The 21,590-nt window shown below is 41.5% G+C and overlaps 1 protein-coding gene across 1 annotated transcript in view; it reads left to right on the top strand.

Moving 5' to 3' along the window:
- Positions 1-20,441, top strand: part of PANK2 (pantothenate kinase 2) — a 30,374-nt gene extending 9,933 nt beyond the window's left edge. The window contains exons 2-8 of the mRNA XM_037051713.1: positions 1,964-2,316; positions 6,935-7,188; positions 8,660-8,836; positions 11,898-11,985; positions 12,219-12,254; positions 14,020-14,145; positions 16,399-20,441. Of these exons, the coding sequence (XP_036907608.1) occupies positions 1,964-2,316; positions 6,935-7,188; positions 8,660-8,836; positions 11,898-11,985; positions 12,219-12,254; positions 14,020-14,145; positions 16,399-16,449 (1,085 nt within the window). The 3' untranslated portion in view covers positions 16,450-20,441. The remainder of the gene's footprint in view (positions 1-1,963; positions 2,317-6,934; positions 7,189-8,659; positions 8,837-11,897; positions 11,986-12,218; positions 12,255-14,019; positions 14,146-16,398) is intronic.
- The last annotated feature ends 1,149 nt before the right edge of the window (positions 20,442-21,590 follow it).

The following is a 21,590-nucleotide window of genomic DNA, read 5'->3' as shown; positions in this document are numbered from 1 at the left end:
TTCCTTTTTTTTTTTTCTGTTCCTATTTTCCTGTTGAATGTACTTGTTAAGCTTTATTTTGGAAATCAGTTTTTCTCCTTTTTTGTAAATGTGTCTTTATTGCAGTATAATCTACATAAAATAAACTGCTTTCATTACAAGTGTACAGTTCCATGCATTTTGACAGATACATACACTTATAGTGCTTCCCCCAACCCCCACCCTAACAATCATGACTTGGTTTACTGTAGAAAGTTTTCTCTTGCCCCCTGGCGGTCCTTCTTCGTCTCCTCCAGCCTGTGATTGGCTTTCTCTCAGATGCAGGAATAATTAGTTTGTATTTTCTAGTTTCATAGAGATGGATCATACAGCATGTAGCCTTTTGTGTAAGTCTGTTTTTGAGATTCATCTATGTTAAGTGTATAGTAGTTTGTCATCTTTTATTTGGTTTTGAACCTCGCCCCCACAAATGTGGATACAGCTCACAGATGTTAATTGCTCATTTTTTAAATGGTAGCTTATTCATTTTTCATGGATGAAATCTCATTTTACCTCTGAGATATTAGTGACTGTTAAGTCTTCTCTTTGTCCTTCCGTCCCTTTCTTCATATATTTATCTTCTTGTTTTTGTGGTGTTGATTTCTCTTGGTGATTCTAATTTGTGAAATGATCATCTCTGGTTGGAGGATTGCTGTTTCCCTGTCCATGGATGCAGTGTCTGTTTACTGGTCTGTCAGTTTGGATTGTAGGCGAGAGGTGGGATATATGGCCAGAGATGGACACATTTCTTCTGGTTAATAACTGCTGCTTGGGTGCCATGCTGAGTCTTGGGCTCAAGTGCCTGTGCTTCTGGAAATCTGTGCCTCTGTTGGCCGGAGGAAGGGAGGTGGGGAGTGGGTCTCAGTAGAGGAAAGTGACCCGCTTGTCCACGATTACACCAGAGCTCCTGTTCCCCTGGCAGTCACGCCATCTGTAACTTGGATGGAACACCCCATTCTCCACCCACCCTCATAGCTACTCCCCAGTCATTACAGTATTCCTCTTTTGAAGCTTCTGGACAGTTACTCCCTCTGTCAGCCNGCCTCTGTTGGCCGGAGGAAGGGAGGTGGGGAGTGGGTCTCAGTAGAGGAAAGTGACCGGCCTGTCCACGATTACACCAGAGCTCCTGTTCCCCTGGCAGTCACGCCATCTGTAACTTGGATGGAACACCCCATTCTCCACCCACCCTCATAGCTACTCCCCAGTCATTACAGTATTCCTCTTTTGAAGCTTCTGGACAGTTACTCCCTCTGTCAGCCTAGTTCCGCTGATAGTATCACTTCTTGTTTCCAGAATTATTTTAGAAAATAGTATATCGATAAATGTATTATCTTTAGTCATTTCTGGGATTTAAAGTGAGACGGGAAGAGAGGTATATCTGTGCAGTCCGTCTTGATCCAACCTCCTGAAGCCATTCCCTTGGGAAGGATCTTTTTGGTTACAGATAACAACTTTGAAACATCTGTTCCATTGAAACCTCTTTTTTAGGAGAGAAATTGAACACTGGAGCTTATATTATGTTACCTGGGGTGGGGAGTTTGCCTTTACCCCTAGTTTGAGTATTAAACCAGAGTTCTGAGGGCTTCCAAGATTTTTTCTGCAAGCCAAGGGCAAGGGTGAATGTTTTCATTTTCATTTTTTTTCCATGGAAGTGTCCTAGGTAGTCGTTTTGTTGTTTTTAAATATTTCATAGTGTAGTTTGGGCATGTCTGTTGTATAAGGGTGTTGGGTTGGCTCAATATTCTGAAATTTTTCTTCCTGGTTTTTATAATTTTTTAAAAAAATCTGCTTCCAGATCATGCAGTTACATTTCTTTTCCTCCCAGCCTGTTTGTTTATATAGTCCTAGGGAAACTCTAGGTTGTGGGATAAGTTTCTGCTCTAGTGAGTGGAAATTTGGTTTTCATGAAAAAGCTGTTTTGACTTTTTTTCTCTCCCTCATTTAGTTTTTCCATGGTTTGGCTTGGATATTGGTGGAACCCTAGTCAAGCTGGTTTATTTTGAACCCAAAGACATCACTGCTGAAGAGGAAGAGGAAGAAGTGGAAAGTCTTAAAAGCATTCGGAAGTACCTGACCTCCAATGTGGCTTATGGGTCCACGGGTATTCGGGATGTGCACCTGGAACTGAAGGACCTGACTCTGTGTGGACGCAAAGGCAATCTGCACTTTATACGCTTTCCCACTCATGACATGCCTGCTTTTATTCAAATGGGCAGAGATAAAAACTTCTCAAGTCTCCACACTGTCTTTTGTGCCACTGGAGGTGGAGCGTACAAATTTGAGCAGGATTTTCTCACAGTATGCATTTTTTAAGCTTATATACAATTTATGATAATCTGTTAAAAATAATAACCAGTAGCAAGTGATGGAATCATTTCCATCTCTAATGGAACTTAAATATTCTTGAGTCAAATTAAGATTAAATATAACTTAGTGATAGGAGTTAGCCATCTAGAGATTGGGGTATAGTTTACTTTTTTGCCCAGTTCAGCTGAATTTATGAGAACCACTAAAAAGAGAGCATTTTGTTCTTTTAGTATGAAAAAATAGTGAAGCTGTGATAAACAGTAAATGACCACGAGGAACAACATCATTAGATCTGGAACAATGAGATTGAAAAATAGATAATAAAATTAATGTCGTTTCATGTCATAATATTGTTCCAATCTCCTCTACCTCATAGTGTTTCTTGTCCCCTTCAGTTGTTTCTTGGCAAGTGTACTTTAAAGAAGAAAAAAAAACCAAGATAAAAATAAGACCAGAAACCCCCCCTAAGGAAATTCAGGTCTCTAAACTAGTTAGGGATGGTTGACAGCAGACCTACTCTCCCCTAAAGCCTTCTGATGTGTTCTGTGCAGCACGCACGTTAACAGTCTCTGGATCGTGTCTGGGAGTGGGCACTCTGTGTAGGACCTTGAGGCTAGGACCTGAAGGTGGATATGGGGGTAGGTGGGAAAATTGATCACTGTGTCGGCCAAGACTCTGACCTTCAGATTTAAAAGACCTTCAGTGGCCGTGTTTTTAATGCCACCGATGAGAATATTATCCCAGAGATTCTGCCTTTGTGTCATTCCACATGTCGTCTCTTTACCCGGTGTCACTGTGTGATTTATGACCTTGTTTTATTTGTTCTTCATCTCATGACATTCTACTCATAACTGACCATTATCATAATATAGAATAGAATTTTGAAAATTAACTTTTAAATATGGTTTTATATTCTTTGTATTTTCCTTGGTTGTTGGTTTTCAATGGTTTCTTTTCACCTGTGAGTAGGGGAAGGTAGCAGAAGGAGAGAAAGTTCTGCTCGTGGACTCTGGACCGTGACTGATAGGTGGAGGAGAAAACCTCTGTTTCCAGGACCCTGCAGAGATGCCCTTTGGAACATATTTGAAAACCACTCAGGCCCTTACCGGAGGTTCAGAGTTGTGTGGTAAATTCAGGGGGGGTGCAAAGTGGATTTAAGATCTTAGGGATGGCTTTTTAGGCTGTCAGGGCTTCTCGTTTGTGTGCACCAGTACCATCTTTGAAAGCTGAAAATGAAATGCCTATCTGTGCATTAGGAGTGAGTAATATTTAATAAACCACAGTGAAATATTTTTTTAAAATTCTGTTTTAAATTATTTTTTATTTTTTCAATTATAGTTGACATAACTTACTGTATTAGTTTCAGGTGTATACCCCAGTGATTAGATATTATGTAACTCACGTAGTGGTCATCCTGATAAATCTCGTACCTGTCTGGTACCATACATAGTTATTAGAATATTATTGGCTATATTGTCTATACTGTACTTTACATACCCATGGCTATTCTATAATAGCCAATTTGTGCTTAATTTCTTTACCTTTTTTACTCACCCCTCAAGCGCCTTCCTATCTTGCAACTATCAAAATGTTCTCTGCATCTCTGAGTCTGTTTTGGTTTTGCTTGGTTTGTTTGTTATAGTCATTTGTTGATAGATACGTATTTATTGCCATTTTCATGTTTTCAATCTTTTTTTTTTCTTAAAGAAGACTTTTTAACATTTCATATAATACTGGTTTGGTGGTGATGAACTCCTTTAGCTTTTTCTTGTCTGGGAAGCTCTTTATCTTTGATTTCTAAATGATAGAAGTTCTTTGATTCTAAATGATAGTTTTGCTGGGTAGATTAATCTTGGTTGTAGGTCCTTGCTTCATCACTTTGAATATTTCCAGTCCTTTCTGGCCTGCTGACAGTGGCCTGGGGCCACTTAGTGGGAGGTATGGGGCAAAATACTGCTTATTTGAGAGTTTTTAGGAAATCTGAAGCATGAGCCAAGGTAGGCAGGCCATTTGTATGGAAAAGCCACTGGAATCAGGGTGGGTGAGCCAGAAATTGGTGATGTGGGGCCTCGGAATCACAGGGGGGCAGGGGACAGTGCAGTGTGAGCCAGGTTGGTGGAAACTCCGATATGGTGCCCACCTGCCTGCTCTGGGTGGGGAGTGGCTCAGAAAAGGAACAGTGGCCTCTGCCAGCACTTTCTGTCTGGGAGAAAGCTCCACCTGTCCTCCATCCCTTCTCCCCCCAGCTCTTACCCTGATGCCGAACAATTCATTTCCTCCCTGTATGTCTCTGGTGCCTTTCAAGCTGCTGCCCCAGTGCTGGAGCTCAGAGGAAGTGAGTCTGAGTAAATTCATGTATGGGTCCTTTAGGAGGAACTGCCTGGGATTCCAGAAGCCTTCCACCTCCCTCAGCCTCAATCCTTAATGGTTTTTATAGCCAGATATTATGGGGACTTCCCTTGTTGGCGCTGGAACCCTGGTATGTTAAGGGAGGGGGCAGCTGGTGTGGGGCTGGGTGTCCTTGCTCCTTGGTGGGGGGGCGGCGGGTGGGGGCTCTGCAGCCAAGGTACCATTCCCAGTTTTTTGGTTTTTTGGTTTTTTAAAAGAAGATTTTATTTATTTTTAAATTTATTTATTTATCTTTAGAGGGGAAGGAGAGAGGGAGAGAAACATCAATGTATGGTTGCCTTTCATGCATCCCCTGCTGGGAGTTGGCCTGCAGGGAACCGGCCTGCAACCCAGGAATGTGCCCTGACTGGGAATCGAACCCCGATCTTCTGGTTCGAAGGCCTATGCTCAATCCACTGAGCTACACCAGCCAGGGCCCATTCCCAGTTTTATCCACCACACCTGGATGTGGGACCAGCCCGTTCTGTGTCTCTGTCCCTCTGTCCCAGTCTTGATATGGCTTCTTTAATTCTCTAGTTGTAGGACTTGCAGTCAGCCTGATTTCAGGCGGTTCTGAAAGATGGTTTTTCTCTTCTGTAGGTAGGTGTAATTTCGATGTAGTGGGAAGAGGCAAATGCTATGTTTACTTATGCCTCCATCTTGACAGGAAGTCAGAGCTCAATCTCTGAAAGAATTTTTAAAATACTGAGTTATTTTTTTTAAATTTGAATCAGATTTCCTCACAGTGATTTTTGCATGTGGGTGTGGGACTTACATAGACTACCAGGAGTTAGTGAAATTACCTGTGCGTGCATTTTATCATCTGTCAGTGAGGCTGGACTTTATTAGGAGTAATAACAGCGCAGCAGGGCCCTTCGGGATAACATCAATCATGGGAAGGACCAAAGGAGTTGCTGGTTTGACAGTCACAGAAAACTACTTGAATTCCAGTAAGCCACCAGTATTAAATGATTTGCCTAAGAAATGAAAATGCTAGGACTTGGGGTTCAAGTGTCAGGAAATTGATATTTAAATTTGTTTGGGCAGGGAGGGCTGTGGCAGATGAAATGACAGTGGTAAACAGAGCGCTTGGGTTTGGTCAGAGGAGTAACTTAATCTTAATTAGGGATTAATTAAGGATTAAGATGAAGTTACCCATTAACTTCCATCTCCACTCTGGATCAGAATACATTGCATGTAAATGTAATCAAACAAATGGGAGTTGATTTAATGGGGGAGAACTTGAGGGCTGACCTTGGTTCTCAGCAGAAATAGGTGCTTTATTGGGTGAGGCGTCTTTACCTTTGTCATTTATTTTGAGTATATATATGCTTGTAAACATTCAAAGGGGTTAGAAGTTCATAGAGCAGAACATGGAAGTTTATATCATCTCCAGTGTTAGCACTGTTAAAAGTTTATGTATCTTTTTACTTTTTCTGTGCATGACTATATGGCACAGACATATAAACATGGTTTTACAAATAGGCGCATTGAATCATGATAAAATGTTTCAGCTTTTGTTGACTAACATGTCTTGAAATTCTTTCCACTTCAACTTTTTATTGAAGATCCTCTTCGTTCTTAATTTCTATACAGTGTTCCATAATATAAATATTTAATTACTTATTGATTATTTAAATGAAGTTGAGTTGATACTGATGTTTTAAATTCTAATGAAACCTCCCTGTCCGCCGGAGGCTGTAATATGTGTAGTGGAAAGTCTTACCTTCTGGTTGTCCACTTGCAGCCTTTTGGCTTTACGTAGTTACTAATAAAGTGTGGCCTACTTTGTTACTGCTCCATAGCCTTGAAGATGGTCTTTTGGAAGGAAGATGCCAGTCTTTGTGGCTCCTGCCTGTGTCACAGATGCTTGTGCCATTTAGGTTTCTTGGAGCCTTGCTTTTGGTAGGGCTGTGAGCTCAGCCATGCTCCTGCTTCCTGCCTGTGAGCGGGTGTCTTGTTTTCTGCGTGGGTGTTGGGCACGTTCTGTCCAGCTGCTGCCGTGGTTTGTAGGTAGAGTGCATTTGGGGCTGTGGGAGCAGGGGTCTGCCTTATCAGCTCATCCTGTTTGTTGTCTACAGATTTGTTCTGTAAAGCATGCACAAATAATACACACCCTTGAGTTCTTTTATGGTTTGTTTAATGTAGATGGGATGCCTTATTAAATGGAATTTTTATTTCTGTTGGCTTGTTAAGTCTAAAACATTTTATTTTGTTACAGATAGGTGATCTTCAGCTTTGCAAACTTGATGAACTAGATTGCTTAATAAAAGGAATTTTATACATTGACTCAGTTGGATTCAATGGACGGTCACAGTGCTATTACTTTGAAAACCCTGCTGATTCTGAAAATTGTCAGAAGTTACCGTTTGATTTGAAAAATCCATACCCTCTGCTTCTGGTGAACATTGGCTCTGGGGTTAGCATCTTAGCAGTATATTCCAAAGATAATTACAAGCGGGTCACTGGTACCAGGTAGGTCTTTTGATTCTTGATATCATATAGGTATTGCATGTAAATATACCTTCTTTTAAAGATTTTGTTTATTTTTAGAGAGAGGGGAAGGGAGGGAGAAAAAGGGAGAAACATCAGTGTGTGGTTGCCTCTCGCGTGACCCCTACTGGGGACCTAGGCTGCAACCCAGGCATGTGCCCTAAACTGGGAATCGAACTGGCGACCCTTTGGTTCATAGGCTGGCAGCACTCAATCCACTGAGCCATGCCAGCAAGGGCACATATAAATACCTTTAAGAATCTTTTAAAATTATGTGAAAAATAAGACTTTTTCTGGGATTATGCAAACAAATGTTTTGCTTTGAAAATTCTGATTTCATGACCTACTTTTCTTTAATCTGTATTGCTCCAGGTTTTATTACCATAGTTTCATAAACTGTCATCAGCATACTAACTGATCCCATAGTCCCTGCCCTCAGATAGCATAGGGTGTGCCTATATCATAAAGTAACCAAAGCTCGGTAGCATCTGTGAAGAAAAGGCAAGAAAAGGCGACATTCTAGCTTTGAAAGCGGCCTAGATGTTGTACGTGTATATAAACACATGCACGTGTGCACATGCTCATGTGGTTGGAGGATGGCGTAAGATCTAGAAGTTGAGATGTTGAGCAATAGAAAAATGGTTGGGGGCGAGTAGTTTGAAAAGGGAAAATTAGATGGCAGATGAGAAAGGAAATACACTTTAAGGATCAGAGACAACTTGAAAACTAAGGAGCTGGGAATTGGGATAAACAAGTTTTTTAATAGGTGTGAGTTGAGTGAAAGGAGTAATTGTTTTTTAGAAAAAGGCGTTCTTGGAAGACATGCTGTGGAGGAAGGGTTGATGAGCCAGGGTGACAACCATATCTTGCATGAGGATGACTTGGGGCCTGCACTTGGAGAAAGGGAAGAGGCACCGGCATTGCCTAGGTGTTGCAGGCTGCTTTGCACTTGGGGTTTCTCAAACTCAGTAGTTGCCCAGACTGGACTGGAGACGTGGATGGAGTGGTGGTCCTGTGTTTTGCCATGTTGCTTGTTGGCACACATGAATGTTTATCTTCAAGGGCATATTAGGGGCCTATTATTTTCACAGACTTGTTTCTTTTTTATTTTTTAAGATTTGTTTTTAGAGAGAGGGGAAGGGAGGAGAAAAAGGGAGAGAAACATCAATGTGCGAGAGAAGCATCGATTGGTTGCCTCTTGTATGTCCCCAGCTGCACCACAGCCCAGGCCTGTGCCCTGACTGGGAATGGTACCAGTGACCTTTTGTTTGAAGGGTGACACCCAACCTACTGAGACACCAGCCAGGGCTTCAGACTTTTACTGGTGACATTTGCATGATTGGGTGGGGGCAAGAGTGGATGGATATGTGAATAGGACTTGGGGTTTATAAATATTACCTTCCTGTTATTTAAAAAAATGTTAAAATACTGTGTTGTTTGTTTTTAATTATAGTCTTGGAGGAGGAACTTTTTTTGGTCTCTGCTGTCTGCTTACTGGCTGTACCACTTTTGAAGAAGCTCTTGAAATGGCATCTCGTGGAGATAGCACCAAAGTAGACAAACTAGTTCGAGACATTTATGGAGGGGACTATGAGAGGTTTGGACTGCCAGGCTGGGCTGTGGCTTCAAGGTAAGGGGGCATGTGTGTTCTAAGAATTACAGAAATAAAAAAAAAATATTGGGTATAACTTTTCCCTTCTAAATAGCTTTACATACTATAAAGTCACCTCTTTAATGTGCCCGCTTTAGTGATTTCTAGTGTATTTATAGAATTGTGCAGTCATCACCATAATCCAGTTTTAGAACAGTTTCAACATCTCAGAAAGAGACTGTGTTCATTAGCTGTCACTTCTCGTTTCCTCACCGCCCAGTCCCTGACAAACACTGATCTATTTTCTGTCTCTATAGCTTTGCCTGTTCTGGATACTTCATGTAAATGGAATCATATGATATGTGATTTTTGTTTGGCTTAATGTTTTGAAGGTTCACCCATATTGTAGCATAAGTCAGTGTTCTTTTTTTGTTTGTTTTAAAATTTTTATTTGTTAATTTGAGAGAGAGAAAGAGGGAAACATTGCTTTGTTGTTCCACTTATTTATGCATTCATTGATTATTTATTGTATGTGCCCTGACTGGGGATCAAACCTGCAACCTTAGTATATTGGGAGGACACCCTAACCAGCTGAGTTAGCCAGCCAGGGCCTAGTATTTGTTCCTTTTTATTGATGGATGATATTCCATTGTATGGATGGATATATAACATTTTATTTATCCATTTATCAGTTGATGAACATCTGGGTTGTTTCAGTGGTTACGAATAATGCTAATAGGAACATTCACATATAGGTCTTTGTGTGGACATGATGTTTTGAATGCTCTTGGGTGCATACCTAGGACTGGAATTGCTGGATCATGTGGCAACTCTGTTCAATCTTTAGAGGAACTACAGACTGTTTTCCAAAGGGGCTGTACCATTTTACAGTCACACCTGCAATGTATAATGGTTTAAATTTCTCCCCTTGCTAACACTGTGTTTTGGTTTAAACTGCTTTAATAGGTCTAAAGTAGTTTTGATTTGCATTTCCCTAAGGATGTTGGACATCTTTTCATGAACTTACCTTCTGTCTAGCTTCTTTGGAGGAATGTCTTATCAAGTCTTTTGTTCATTTTTTAGTCAGATTATTTGTCTTTTATTATTAAGTTGTAAGAATTCTTATATATGTTTTAGGTACAAGTCCCTTATAAAATACATAATTTGCAAGTATTTTCTTTCATTCTGTTGGTTGTCTACTCCTTTGAAGGTATCCTTTGCAGCATAGAAGTTTTACATTTAAGTAGATCTTTCCTGTGTACTCTTTTATCACTGTACATCTGGTGTTAACCTGTAAGAAATTATTGCCTAACCCTAAGACTATGAAGATTTACTTTTTGTATTTTCTTTTAATAGTTTTATCGTTTTAGCTCTAACATTTAAGTCTGTGATCCATTTTGAGTTATTTTTGTGTATGGTGTGAGGTAGAGGTCCAAATTCATTCTTTTGCATGTGGATATACAGTTGTCTCGGCACCATTTGTTGAATAGACTATTTTCCTCGTTGACTTTTGGCTCCTTTGTTGAAAACAGTTAACCATAAATGTGTAGTTTATTTCTGAACTCTTAATTCTGTTCCATTGATGTTCATCATTATGCCAGTACCACACTGCTTTGTACTGCAGCTTTGTATTAAGTTTTGAAATTGAGAAGTGTGAGTCTTCCAACTTGCTCTTTTTCGAGATTGTTTTGGCTTGTCTGGGTCCCTGGACTTTCTTTTTTTTTTTTTAAATATTTTATTTATTTATCTTTAGAGAGGAAGGGAAGGAGAGAAGGAGAGAAATATCAATGTATGGTTGCCTTTCATGTGTCCCCTGCTGGGAACTGGCCTGCAACCCAGGCATGTGCCCTGACTGGGAATCGAACTGCGATCGTGTGGTTTGCAGGCCTGAGCTCAATCCACTGAGCTACACCAGCCAGGGCTGAACTTTCTATATGAATTTTAGGATCAGCTTGCCAATAGCTGCAAAAAAGGACAACATGAATTTTGATAAGGATTGTGTTGAATCTGTAGACCGTTTTGGAGAATATTACAGTTTTTGACACTATCTAGTCTTAATGATCCAAGAACATGGCGTGTCTACTTATTTAGGTCTTTGCTTTCTTTTCACCAGTGTTTTATAGTTTTCAGTGTATATACTTTTGTTAAATACATCTCTAAGTATTTTATTCTCTTTGATGTTGTTGTAAGTGGAATTGGTTATTTTGTTTTTGAACTGTTTGGAGATATAATTTTTTGTGTGTTTTGGGATACATGGTTTTTTTTTAAGTTAATTCTTTTTTTTTTAAGATTTTATTTATTTATCTTTAGAGGGGAAGCGAAGGAGAGAGGGAGAGAAATATCAATGTGTGGTTGCCTCTCATGTGTCCCCTGCTGGGAACTGGCCTGCAACCCAGGCATGTGCCCTGACTGGGAATCGAACCACGATTGTGTGGTTCACAGGCCCGCACTCAATCCACTGAGCTACAGCAGCCAAGGACACATGGTTTTTAATAATAGAAAAGGAACTCATGTACATGCTTGTTTACTAATTTTAGGCACTTTGTACATAGATTTCATTTTTGATGAGCAGCATTTGCTCATTGGTAATCACATCTGTTTATGATTGCTTGGGTTTGTTTTCTGGTCACACTTTGCCAGGATAAAGCAGTTTATCAGATGTGCATATGACCCTTCAGCTGAGTGGGACAGCTGGGTAGTTGGGGATGAATTGTTAGTAGAGGTGACTTTCTGGACATTTTCCCTGTTTGCAGAAGGAGCAGTAATGCCTTGCAGTAGATCTGGTGAGATCCTAACTAAATATGTGAATATCTGGTATCAAAGCTTGATACAATGCGGTGGAAGCCATTGCTCGTTCAGAGTACTTGGGGGTTCTCTTTGAAGCTGCATTTTTCTTTGAGCAGATGCTCCTTTATTTTGTAATGAAAAGTTTGAAGATTTGAACATTACTCTAAAAGTCACATTCAAGTTCTGTTGGGCCTAAATATATAATTTTTATATTCTGTGTTGCCCAACAGAATATATATATTTATTTTGAACATATACATATATATATGTGTGTGTGTGTGTATATATATTTTAAATTTTTTCCCTATCACAGCTTTGGAAACATGATGAGCAAGGAGAAGCGAGAGGCTGCCAGTAAAGAGGACCTCGCTAGAGCAACTTTGATCACCATCACCAACAACATTGGCTCGATAGCANGGCCTAAATATATATATATATTTTTATATTCTGTGTTGCCCAACAGAATATATATATTTATTTTGAACATATACATATATATATGTGTGTGTGTGTGTGTATATATTTTAAATTTTTTCCCTATCACAGCTTTGGAAACATGATGAGCAAGGAGAAGCGAGAGGCTGCCAGTAAAGAGGACCTCGCTAGAGCAACTTTGATCACCATCACCAACAACATTGGCTCGATAGCAAGAATGTGTGCCCTTAATGAAGTAAGGGGACATGAATTTCTTTAGTTGCTCTGAGGAAAATACAGAACACCCTAAAGTGGACCCCACCTTGTATAGAACATCTGTCTTCTCCGAACTGGGCCTAATTGTGGTCATACGTGGTGGAGTTTGTTTCATTGGCAAAGTTAAAACTCTTCATTTGTAGATTAATCTTAGTTGATATATTTTTTCTTAGACTGAAAATAAACACTGTACTGTCTAGAAGTAGAGGAGAAAGTAGAGGAAGGCAGGAAGGGAGCCAGTGTGCCAGATGATGGGGGGATGTTGGGCGGCAATAATGGATAGCGATGCTGAACCTAGACTCCGTGCTCACTGTGGAACTTTAGAATCCCCGGGAAGGAATCCAGAGGAAGTCCTGGAAGCCGGGAGAAGACCCTGCCCCCTCCCTCCACCGCAGCAGAGCTGTCTTTGTGCTTTCAGCTTCTTTACAGTGCTGCCTTGTAGCATTCAGGTCAAGCAGCATTGTACAGGGCTATGAAAGAACCAAGAATGGCCTTCCCTTGGTGGTCCAGTTGGTGCAGCTTTATAGCTTGTCCCTGTTGATACATTTTTGTTTAAAATTATTCTTTTAAACAGATAAGATAGAGATGTGGCTTAAAAAAAACCCTTAAAAGGTGCAGAAGGATTGTGTCATTTTTAAGTAAAAAGATACTGTGTATCAGTATCAAGTAATTAAAAAAGCCTCTTCATTTGAATATTTTAACTCTGTTTTCTTTATTGCATGTTCCCTTTCCTGTGTTTATGTATTTAAGATTTTAGTTGGTATACATACCATTTTATATTTTTGTATAACTATAAATTTCATGACTGCACATTTGATTTATTTTAGTGTCATACATCATTCACATCAAGCTGGGCATTTGGTTGCTTGCCAATGATAGCTCTGTAGTATAAAGCATTTTTAAACACAAAGCTGTTCCTTGATTGGATTTTATTCTTGATAAGGGACTTAGTCAGAAATGAGTTTTCTCATGTAAAGAACTTGACCATGTTACGAATCTTGATAGGTATTGCCAAGGTGCTTTCTTTGCAGAAGGGGTGCAACAATTTAGAACATCTTGAGCAATATATGAATGGGTCAGTTTGACCACCATTTGACTAATAGTGAATGGAATTTCAGTTATTTTGTTAACACTTAATGGCTCTAAATTTTTACTTTTTTTTGATCACTAGTGAGGTTAAATTTCTTTTTTGTGATATTTCTTACATAATTTGCCTATTTGTGTTACTTTCCTTCTTTGATCTGGGTCTTTTTACTTTGTATAAAACTTTTTAATAATTATTTGTCATTATTTTTTAAAGATTTATTTACTTTTTAGAGAGGGTTGCGGGGAGGGAGAGAAGCATCAATGTGTGGTTGTGTCTTGCGCTCCTCCTACTGGAGACCTGGCCTGCAACCCAGGCATGTGCCCTGACTGGGAATTGAACCAGCAAACCTTTGGTATCGCAGGCTGGCACTCAACCACTGAGCCTCACACCAGCCAGGGCTATTTGTCATATTTAATACACATGTTTTTCTTAGAAAATCTGTTTTCTCCTGTGATATTTTCTGGCATTAAGTGGGGCCAGAGTTGTGTGGGGATCAAGTTAACCAGCCCTCTATCAATTGGATTAAATATAAGTACTTATTTGTGATCAGCAGTCAGTTTGCTTCCAGAAACTAGGCATGTGGTCTCTGTTTGGGGTAGCTTTTACAAGAGGACAGAAATTAAGATGAAAACTAATTGCCTTCTTTTGCTGTGCTCAGAATATTAACCAGGTGGTATTTGTTGGAAATTTCTTGAGAGTTAATACGATCGCCATGCGGCTTTTGGCATATGCTTTGGATTATTGGTCCAAGGGACAGTTGAAAGCACTTTTTTCGGAACACGAGGTAAGCAGACTTATTTCCTGCAATATGTCAGTTACATAAAGGGCACGCAGTTCACGCTATGTTGGAATTTGAAGTAGAGGTGAAAGGCGCCACAGCACTCACATATTTTTGTAATTCATGATACGTGGTTTAACTTTGATTATATTAATGTTCAAAAGCTATTCCTTTTTTTTTTAAAGATTTTATTTATTTATCTTAGAGAGAGAGGGAAGGAGAGAAGGAGAGAAATATCAATGTATGGTTGCCTCTTGTGAGTCCCCTGCTGGGATCTGGCCTGCAACCCAGGCATGTGCCCTGACTGGGAATCAAACCGCGATCGTCTGGTTTGCAGGCCCGTGCTCAATCCACTGAGCTACGCCAGCCAGGGCTTCAAAAGCTATTTGTTAAACTCGATTTAATGCAAGAAAGATTTTTGGTTAATTTCATTGTGAGCTTCAGCAATTTTCAAGAAAGAGGTCTTGATGAACATTCAGCCATATTTCTGATGCCTTATTCTTTTCTGAACCATCTGTTATATTTTCCCATTGTACTTTATAAATGCACTTACTCTGGGTTCTGCTTATTTCATTTTTTGATGTCAGTTTTTATGGATTGGCCTAGTTCATCCCATTTATTTAATATGTATGTTTTGAAAACAAATAGATCAGTAAAAAGCACTCCAGGACTAGAAACACAGCATCATAAAAACTTAACACATAGACCTGCTGGGAATGACAAAATGGAAAAGAATCATTGAGTTACTCAACCTGATACCCTGTTTTGGAAGGTGCTTTCTCTTTCCTCCGCTTGGCTGTGTGGCTGTTGAACTATTTCAAGTGTTGTTCGATTTTAGATAGTGTTATCATGAGTGTTTTTCAAAATCGTGTGTGTGTGTCTATTTTTTATCCTCACCTGATGACATACTTACTGATTTTAGAGGGAGGGGGAAGGAGGAAGAGAGAGGAGAGAAACATTAATGCAAGATAGAAACATCAATTGGTTGCCTCTCATGTCCCGCACGGGGACTGACCCCACCCTAGCAAATGTGCCCTGACTGGGAATGGAACCTGGGCCTTCAGGCTTTTGGGATGACGCTGCAACCAATTGAGCCACACTGGCCAGGGCTGTCTGTATATTTACTTTCAACGGTGTTTATATGAATTGACAGAAATTGAAGTAAGATCTGAAGTGCTATAGAGATTGCTTTTTCCTTTAAAATAGCTTTAAGTTTTTCTTTTTAAGTTGCTTAAGTTCATGGTTAAAACCCAAAGTACACAAATTTTCCATATCAAGATGCTTGAAGTTCAAGACATATAACTTGTTTATTGCTTCTAATGTTACATTAGTAAATCAGTACCAAATTACCATTGTTTCTTATACCTTTTATATACATCTTGTTTGTTGTGATCTTTTTACCTGTTTTATGTTAGAATAAAAAGAAATCATGTTTAACGTTAAATTTTAGTGTAACTTTCTTTCTGCTGAATTTCTTCTTCTTGAACCTTTTTCCTAGGTAGAACATGGAGATTGATTTCTTAGGTTAACATTTTTTAACTTATATTGTCATGTCATCATAGTTAAAATATGAACCCCTCATGAAATTTTGTTTTTATATTTTGGCCTGCCAACTTGATTTTCAACTCTGGTTAGCATTGCTGGTCTACTTCTCTGTTTGTCTGTTTTCTTGTATTCAGGCTTCTGATTCTAGGGTTCATTCCTGCAAATAGGGAACTTTGATTATTTTAGGCTCTCCGAGTCTTGAAATTCAATTGGCCCTTGAACATTAATGAGAGTTTGAATTGTGCAGGTTCATGTATACTTGAAATTTTTCATTTAATTTATTTTTAGAGAGAGGGGAGGGAGGGAGAGAAGAAACATCTGTGTGAGATGTGAGAGTGAAACATCAGCTGGTTGCCTCCTGCACGCCCCCACCTGGGCACCTTGCCCACAACTCGTGCTTGTGCCCTGACCAGGAATTAAACCAGCAACTTTTCAGTTTGCAGGCCGATGCTCAATCCACTGAGCCACACCAGCTAGGGCTGAATTTTTTCAGAAATACAGTTGATGCTTTGTACCCATGGATTCAATGAACCACAGGTCAAGAATAGTATTTTTGAATTCCCAACCTCAGTTTCCCAACAGCTGATCAGAAATGAACTTAGGAAATGGGTGTCAGGAATTAATGTCAGTGTTGGCTTTAACACTAGTAATCATTTATGGTAATTTAAGTAAGTCTAAAGAAAATTGCTCATTTTTCGTGTTTCTTTTTTTCAGGGTTATTTCGGAGCTGTTGGAGCACTCCTTGAGCTGTTGAAGATCCCCTGACTGTTACCTGGGAAGATCCTGGAACCCTCCTCAGTGGGATCTGTGAACTTCTGTTTTTTAAGAGCCTTATATAATTTTATGATTTGTTTATTACCTGGATCAAAGCAAGAAAGAACAAGGGGATTTTTCTAAGTCATCAAGATAATTCAGTCTAAACTAGTAACCAGTAAGGAAAGATTACATGTATGTAACGTGGACCATGCCTGTGACAGTGAGGATTTGCTATAATACCTGCTGTGTATTTTTGAAGCTTAGTGTCACTCACTGGAGTGCTGCAGGGGAGAGTTGTTCTGTGGTTTTGTACGCCATCGAATGTGCTAAATGTAAGGCAAGTTACATGTATTATAATCTAATCACAGTTTTGCCAGTATGGCCTTGGAGGTCATCACCTGTTCATGAACTCTTGTGCATTTAGCCTTTGTGTGAACATACTGAAAAACATGTTTTGTTTCAAGATTCTGCAAGATTAATTGGACAGGTTAATTCTGTATCTGTAATTTTGACCATTAAGCAACTTATAGAAAGACAATTCCACGTCACTTTATACCATAAATCCTATAGGCAGATGTTTGGAAAGACAGGACTTCAGTGGGCAGAGTCACCTTGGCTATTGGGCTGATTATTGACCTGATGGAAATGAGTAAACTGGGACAAAAAGAGTAGAAGACTAAAACCAGACAAAAAGGGCTGCTCTCCACCCCCCCACCCCACCCCCAAGGAAACTGGGGAGAGAATCTGGTTTTACTTTCAGGCTAGTAGAAATCAAGGAGTCAAGGTGCCCATTAGCTCACGGGGAGCAGGGTGGGGGTCCTGCCACCTCTCTCGCCCACTCCTGGTCTTGGCACTTGCCAGCCCCCGGTGCAGTCCTGACTTCTCTGGCTCGAAAGGCTCCCACTTGGGGGAAAGGTTTTGAGATAGAATATGGCTACACTCTGGACCTTTTCTTTCTGCTGTGCAGAATAATTTTTAAAAACCTCCTTGGAGATGGAACATTTGTGTCTTATTTTTGTATATTATTTGGCACCTGTATTGCCGTTGAAGGCAATTAAGGGTCTATATAAAGCAGCTTTTTTAAAAAAAATCCCCACCCAAGGACATGCTTACTGATTTTAGAGAGGGAAAGGGAGGGAGAGATAAAACATCTGGGAGAAACATTGGTTGGTTGGTTCCTGCACCTGCCTAGACCAGGGACTGGTCCAAACCTGCAACCTAGGCATGTGTCCTGACTGGGAACCAAACCTGTGACTTTTCGGTTTACTGGACATTGCTCCAACTGAACCGTACCGCCAGGACTAAAGCAGCTCTTGAACTAGAAGGAAACTACAAAGTTCTGTGGTGGTTTCAGGAGAGGAGACTGGCAAAGGAGGAATCTGGTGGAGAAGTTCCAAGGGATAGAAGAGAGCCGGGGGCAGGGCTGGGTGGTTGGGGGAGGAGGAGTTCAGGCGCCTCCCTTAGTGGCTGGGTTGCTGGTGCCTCCCATGTTGGCCACGTGGGGGCAGCAGAGGCCCATGCCCCTGGCTTGTTAGGGCATGGCCATTTCCTCCCCATTGGGCACACTTGTGTGTGGTCCCTGGCACCTGTGGGTTGTGGGTACTGCTGCCCTGGTGTAAGCCCCAGAGCTGGAGGGCCTTTGGGGGGTGTGGTGGGAATTGTGACCCTTGAATGGCACTAGCCGTCTCTGCTCCTGCCCCTTGTAGCACTCTGTTCTCAGCTTGAGCCATGCCCCCCCATCCTGTTCTCTGTCCTGTGACACTTCCCAGGCACCTCGCTTGGTCCCCACAGCCAGCAAAGACAGTGCCAGCATTCACTCGCTGGTATCACAGTGGTATTTCTTGAGCCCCTCATGTCCCAGGCATTCCTCTGCTGCCTGCGTAGGCCAAGTACCAGTCCTGTCCTCTGCATGTACCCGGCCCCCCCCATCAAGGCAGAGAAGGGGGAGGGAGCAGGAGCCAGCCTTCTCAGGCCTGTGTTGTGGGTCCTGCCTGTCTTTTATAGGCTCTGCCAGTGTTTTACATGTGTTGTCTCATGCAGTTTTTTCGATTCATGCAGTTTTTGTCATCTCCAGAATTCAACAGAAAAGCAAACTAGCCCAAGGCCATACAGGCCGAGTTCTCCCTCCTCCCTTGCATTAGCCTTCCACCTCCTAGGACCCACTTGGCACTCACTTTTGAGAAGTTGCCTCTGATCTCACTTTGGGGGTTCTTAGCTCACACTACGACTCCATGGATTGGTTCCTGATAGGTTCACCAGTGAATCTTGTTGCTAAGTCATGTGTATTTTATGTCCTCATCTTCCTCAGTTCTAGCACATTAGACCCCTCTTGGCTTTCCTTCTTCCTTCCAGGCGCCTTTGTCTCTGCCAGCTTGTTTTCAAATTGAAGACAATTTGAAATAGCCTCAGGTGCAGTCCTCATTTCTCTAAGCAGTCATGAGCACACACCTTAACTCTTAACTTCCGGGGTAACATGCCCAAGCCAGCACTTGGCCTTTGAGCTCCTCCAGTCCTACGGCAGTGACTGCCTTCCCTTCTCTCTACTTTATCTCCAAGGCCATCCCTTACACAGAAATGTCCACATCCTTTCTCCTGAAACTCCTCCCCTCCAGCTGAAAATCTCCACCATTGCCACCACTGTAGTCTAAACCGCTGCTGTCTTATCCCAGCAATTGTCCTTTCCAGCCTGCTTGAGGGTCCCCCCCAACACCACCAGAGGCAGTGTGGGTGGCTGTGGTCATGGTCCAGGTGAGAAAGGAACCAAGATGGGAGCAGTAGGTGGTCCGCTGGGGGGAGGAATGGTTAGAGGGTTGCCTGTTGGGCCGTGATCATTGGTATGGGGGGGGGAGAGGCTTGGTTTTGAGCTGTGATTAATACCAAATAGCTGGATATTTAAGTTTTAGAAAACAGCTGAGAATAATTTGCATATAGGTGGGCAAGCTGTAGGAGGGAATTTAGTGAATGCTGGGGGAGAAGGGGCTGGTGAGGTTCTGTTGCTCAGAAGAATGAGGGGAGAGGAGCTCTCCAGACAACTGAAGTGAGGATTAAAGGTGGCTCAGAGATGGCCTCCTGGGGAACAATTTCCCCAAAGCCTGGTCCTTGAGAGGGGTGGTGAGGAGAAAGGGCAGCTGCTCACAGTATGACCTTGAACCGAGATTTTTTTTTCTCCTAACAAGTTATTCGCAGGTGTGGGATACAGAGGTATGAGGTATGGGCTAATTCTGCCTTGTAAGGCCTCCTGAGTACTAGTTACCTGTATTTGGGAAACTAGTAGTTTTGGGTGCAGCTGTATTTGCAAAGCTGAGGCCAGGGTGGCATGTGAGGCCTTGGCTTCTCTGCTATCTCGCATTTTAGCCTAGTGCTGTACTCCCACCTCTGACCTGCACCTACACCTACACCATGGAGGGGACAGTCCAGAAGCTCCTTTATCACCATTACCTTTGCTGGTGACCAGCTCAGTTTGATCAGAACTACTCACCTTGACTTTCCAACTCTTGCTACAGTGGGCTGAAGTAGGGTGTGGATGACCCCACATGGGTACTTGATTAACATGAAGTATTTTTCAAAATCTGTTTATTTACATTTGTTTAAGTCAATTACATGCATGTTTCATTTTTTTTAAATGAGTAATTAGCAAAAAATGCATTAAAACTTTAAAATAGCAATTAAATATACAAAAATATACCTTACAAAAAACTGTGAATGTTTAAAAATATTCTGCTGCAGAACTCTTAGTGTACAAACATGTCTATGAAACCTGAGGCTCAGGATTTCATAAACCTCTTTTTTGAGGGAGTTATATATCTAGTGAATGAACCCCAGTGGGCTGAACTACAAGACTAAACGATCCTTCATGGTAATGATCTGTTGAGAGACTCAGACACAACAGTTATCAGGAACACTATTCTTGGAAGACTGGTGTCACCAGGAGGGGCCCCATCTGCCTACCTGGCCCTAGCGGAACCTGGGAGGGAAGGTGTAGACAGGGATGGTGTGCAGCTGGTCCAAAGCACAGGCTTGTACTGGCAGAGGAGTTGCATCGAAGTACAGATAAGTCCCTTGAGAGTGGGTGGTTCGCTTCGTAGGTACATACCTGGCTCAGACAGGGTGGTTTCCCTGACCACAGCCACAAAAGAGCTTGTTTTTCTTTTTTTTTAGTGTTCATAGAGTGGGGAGGGAAAAGAAGGCCGGCCCATGTACCTGAACATCTGATTGATTGTGAGATGGACCAGCTACTTGCTTAGCAACATCTGAGACATCTGCCCCACAAGATGGGTGCCACGGCCTTCAGTTGCTGCTTCTCACACTGCTGCCTCAAAAACACGGGTGCCCACCTAAGAAAGCAAGAGTTAACAGACATAACTTCTGGACTCGGGCATCACTTGGAAGTGGCCAAGATGGAGTGGGGGCAGCCTGGAAACTGGTTGTGCTCCCATATTATCTGGATATTCGTGGTAAAGGTCAGGGAGGGATTGCAGTGAATGATTTTTGTATAGGAAACCATTCCAGTGTGCTGCAATCAAGAAAAATGCTTATTCAAAAGGAATGTAATTACAAAATCACCCACCACTTCTGGGCTCATCATTTACAGACAGTCTGACTTCTGGTACAGCTCTTTCCACACGAATAGGAATGCTCCTTGAATATACTCTGGTTATCACACGAGGGGGAAAATTATACACGCATACACAAGTGTTGCTCGTATATACATAACCTCTGGAATGATATGTGAGGAACAAGACTGGATTCTCCAGGGGTGAGAAGCTGGGTTTGCTGGAGGGTGGGATTCAAGGAAGACTGATTTGTGAGCCACGGAAAGGGATTGCTTACTCAAATTTAAGGTCATTCAGCAGTAAGCAACCAATCAGGGAGCACCGGGTGACCCAGACAGATGACTAGGGAAGATCAGGAAGGGGAAGAACGGAGTCAGCAGACCTTTGCAGAGAGCCAGTAAAAATACCATTACAATCTCGGTGATGGGTAAGGAAACAGGCTGAGAGCTAACTGGTAGAGAGGCACCCAGCTGGTAAGTGATAGATGATTCAAATCACTCTGATTACTTTTTCTGTCCAGTGCTCTGGGGATACCTCTGTGCATTTCGTAATTGCCAGAAAGCCTCTCAAAATAGTAATTACTATAGTTATTAGCTG

Source organism: Sturnira hondurensis, unplaced genomic scaffold, assembly GCF_014824575.4.
Source record: "Sturnira hondurensis isolate 20B ecotype Veracruz unplaced genomic scaffold, ASM1482457v3 Scaffold0007401, whole genome shotgun sequence".
In the NCBI taxonomy this organism is placed as follows: Eukaryota; Metazoa; Chordata; class Mammalia; order Chiroptera; family Phyllostomidae; genus Sturnira; species Sturnira hondurensis.
The sequence above is the reverse complement of the archived record's forward strand: the minus strand, read 5'-3'. Positions and strand labels throughout refer to the sequence as shown.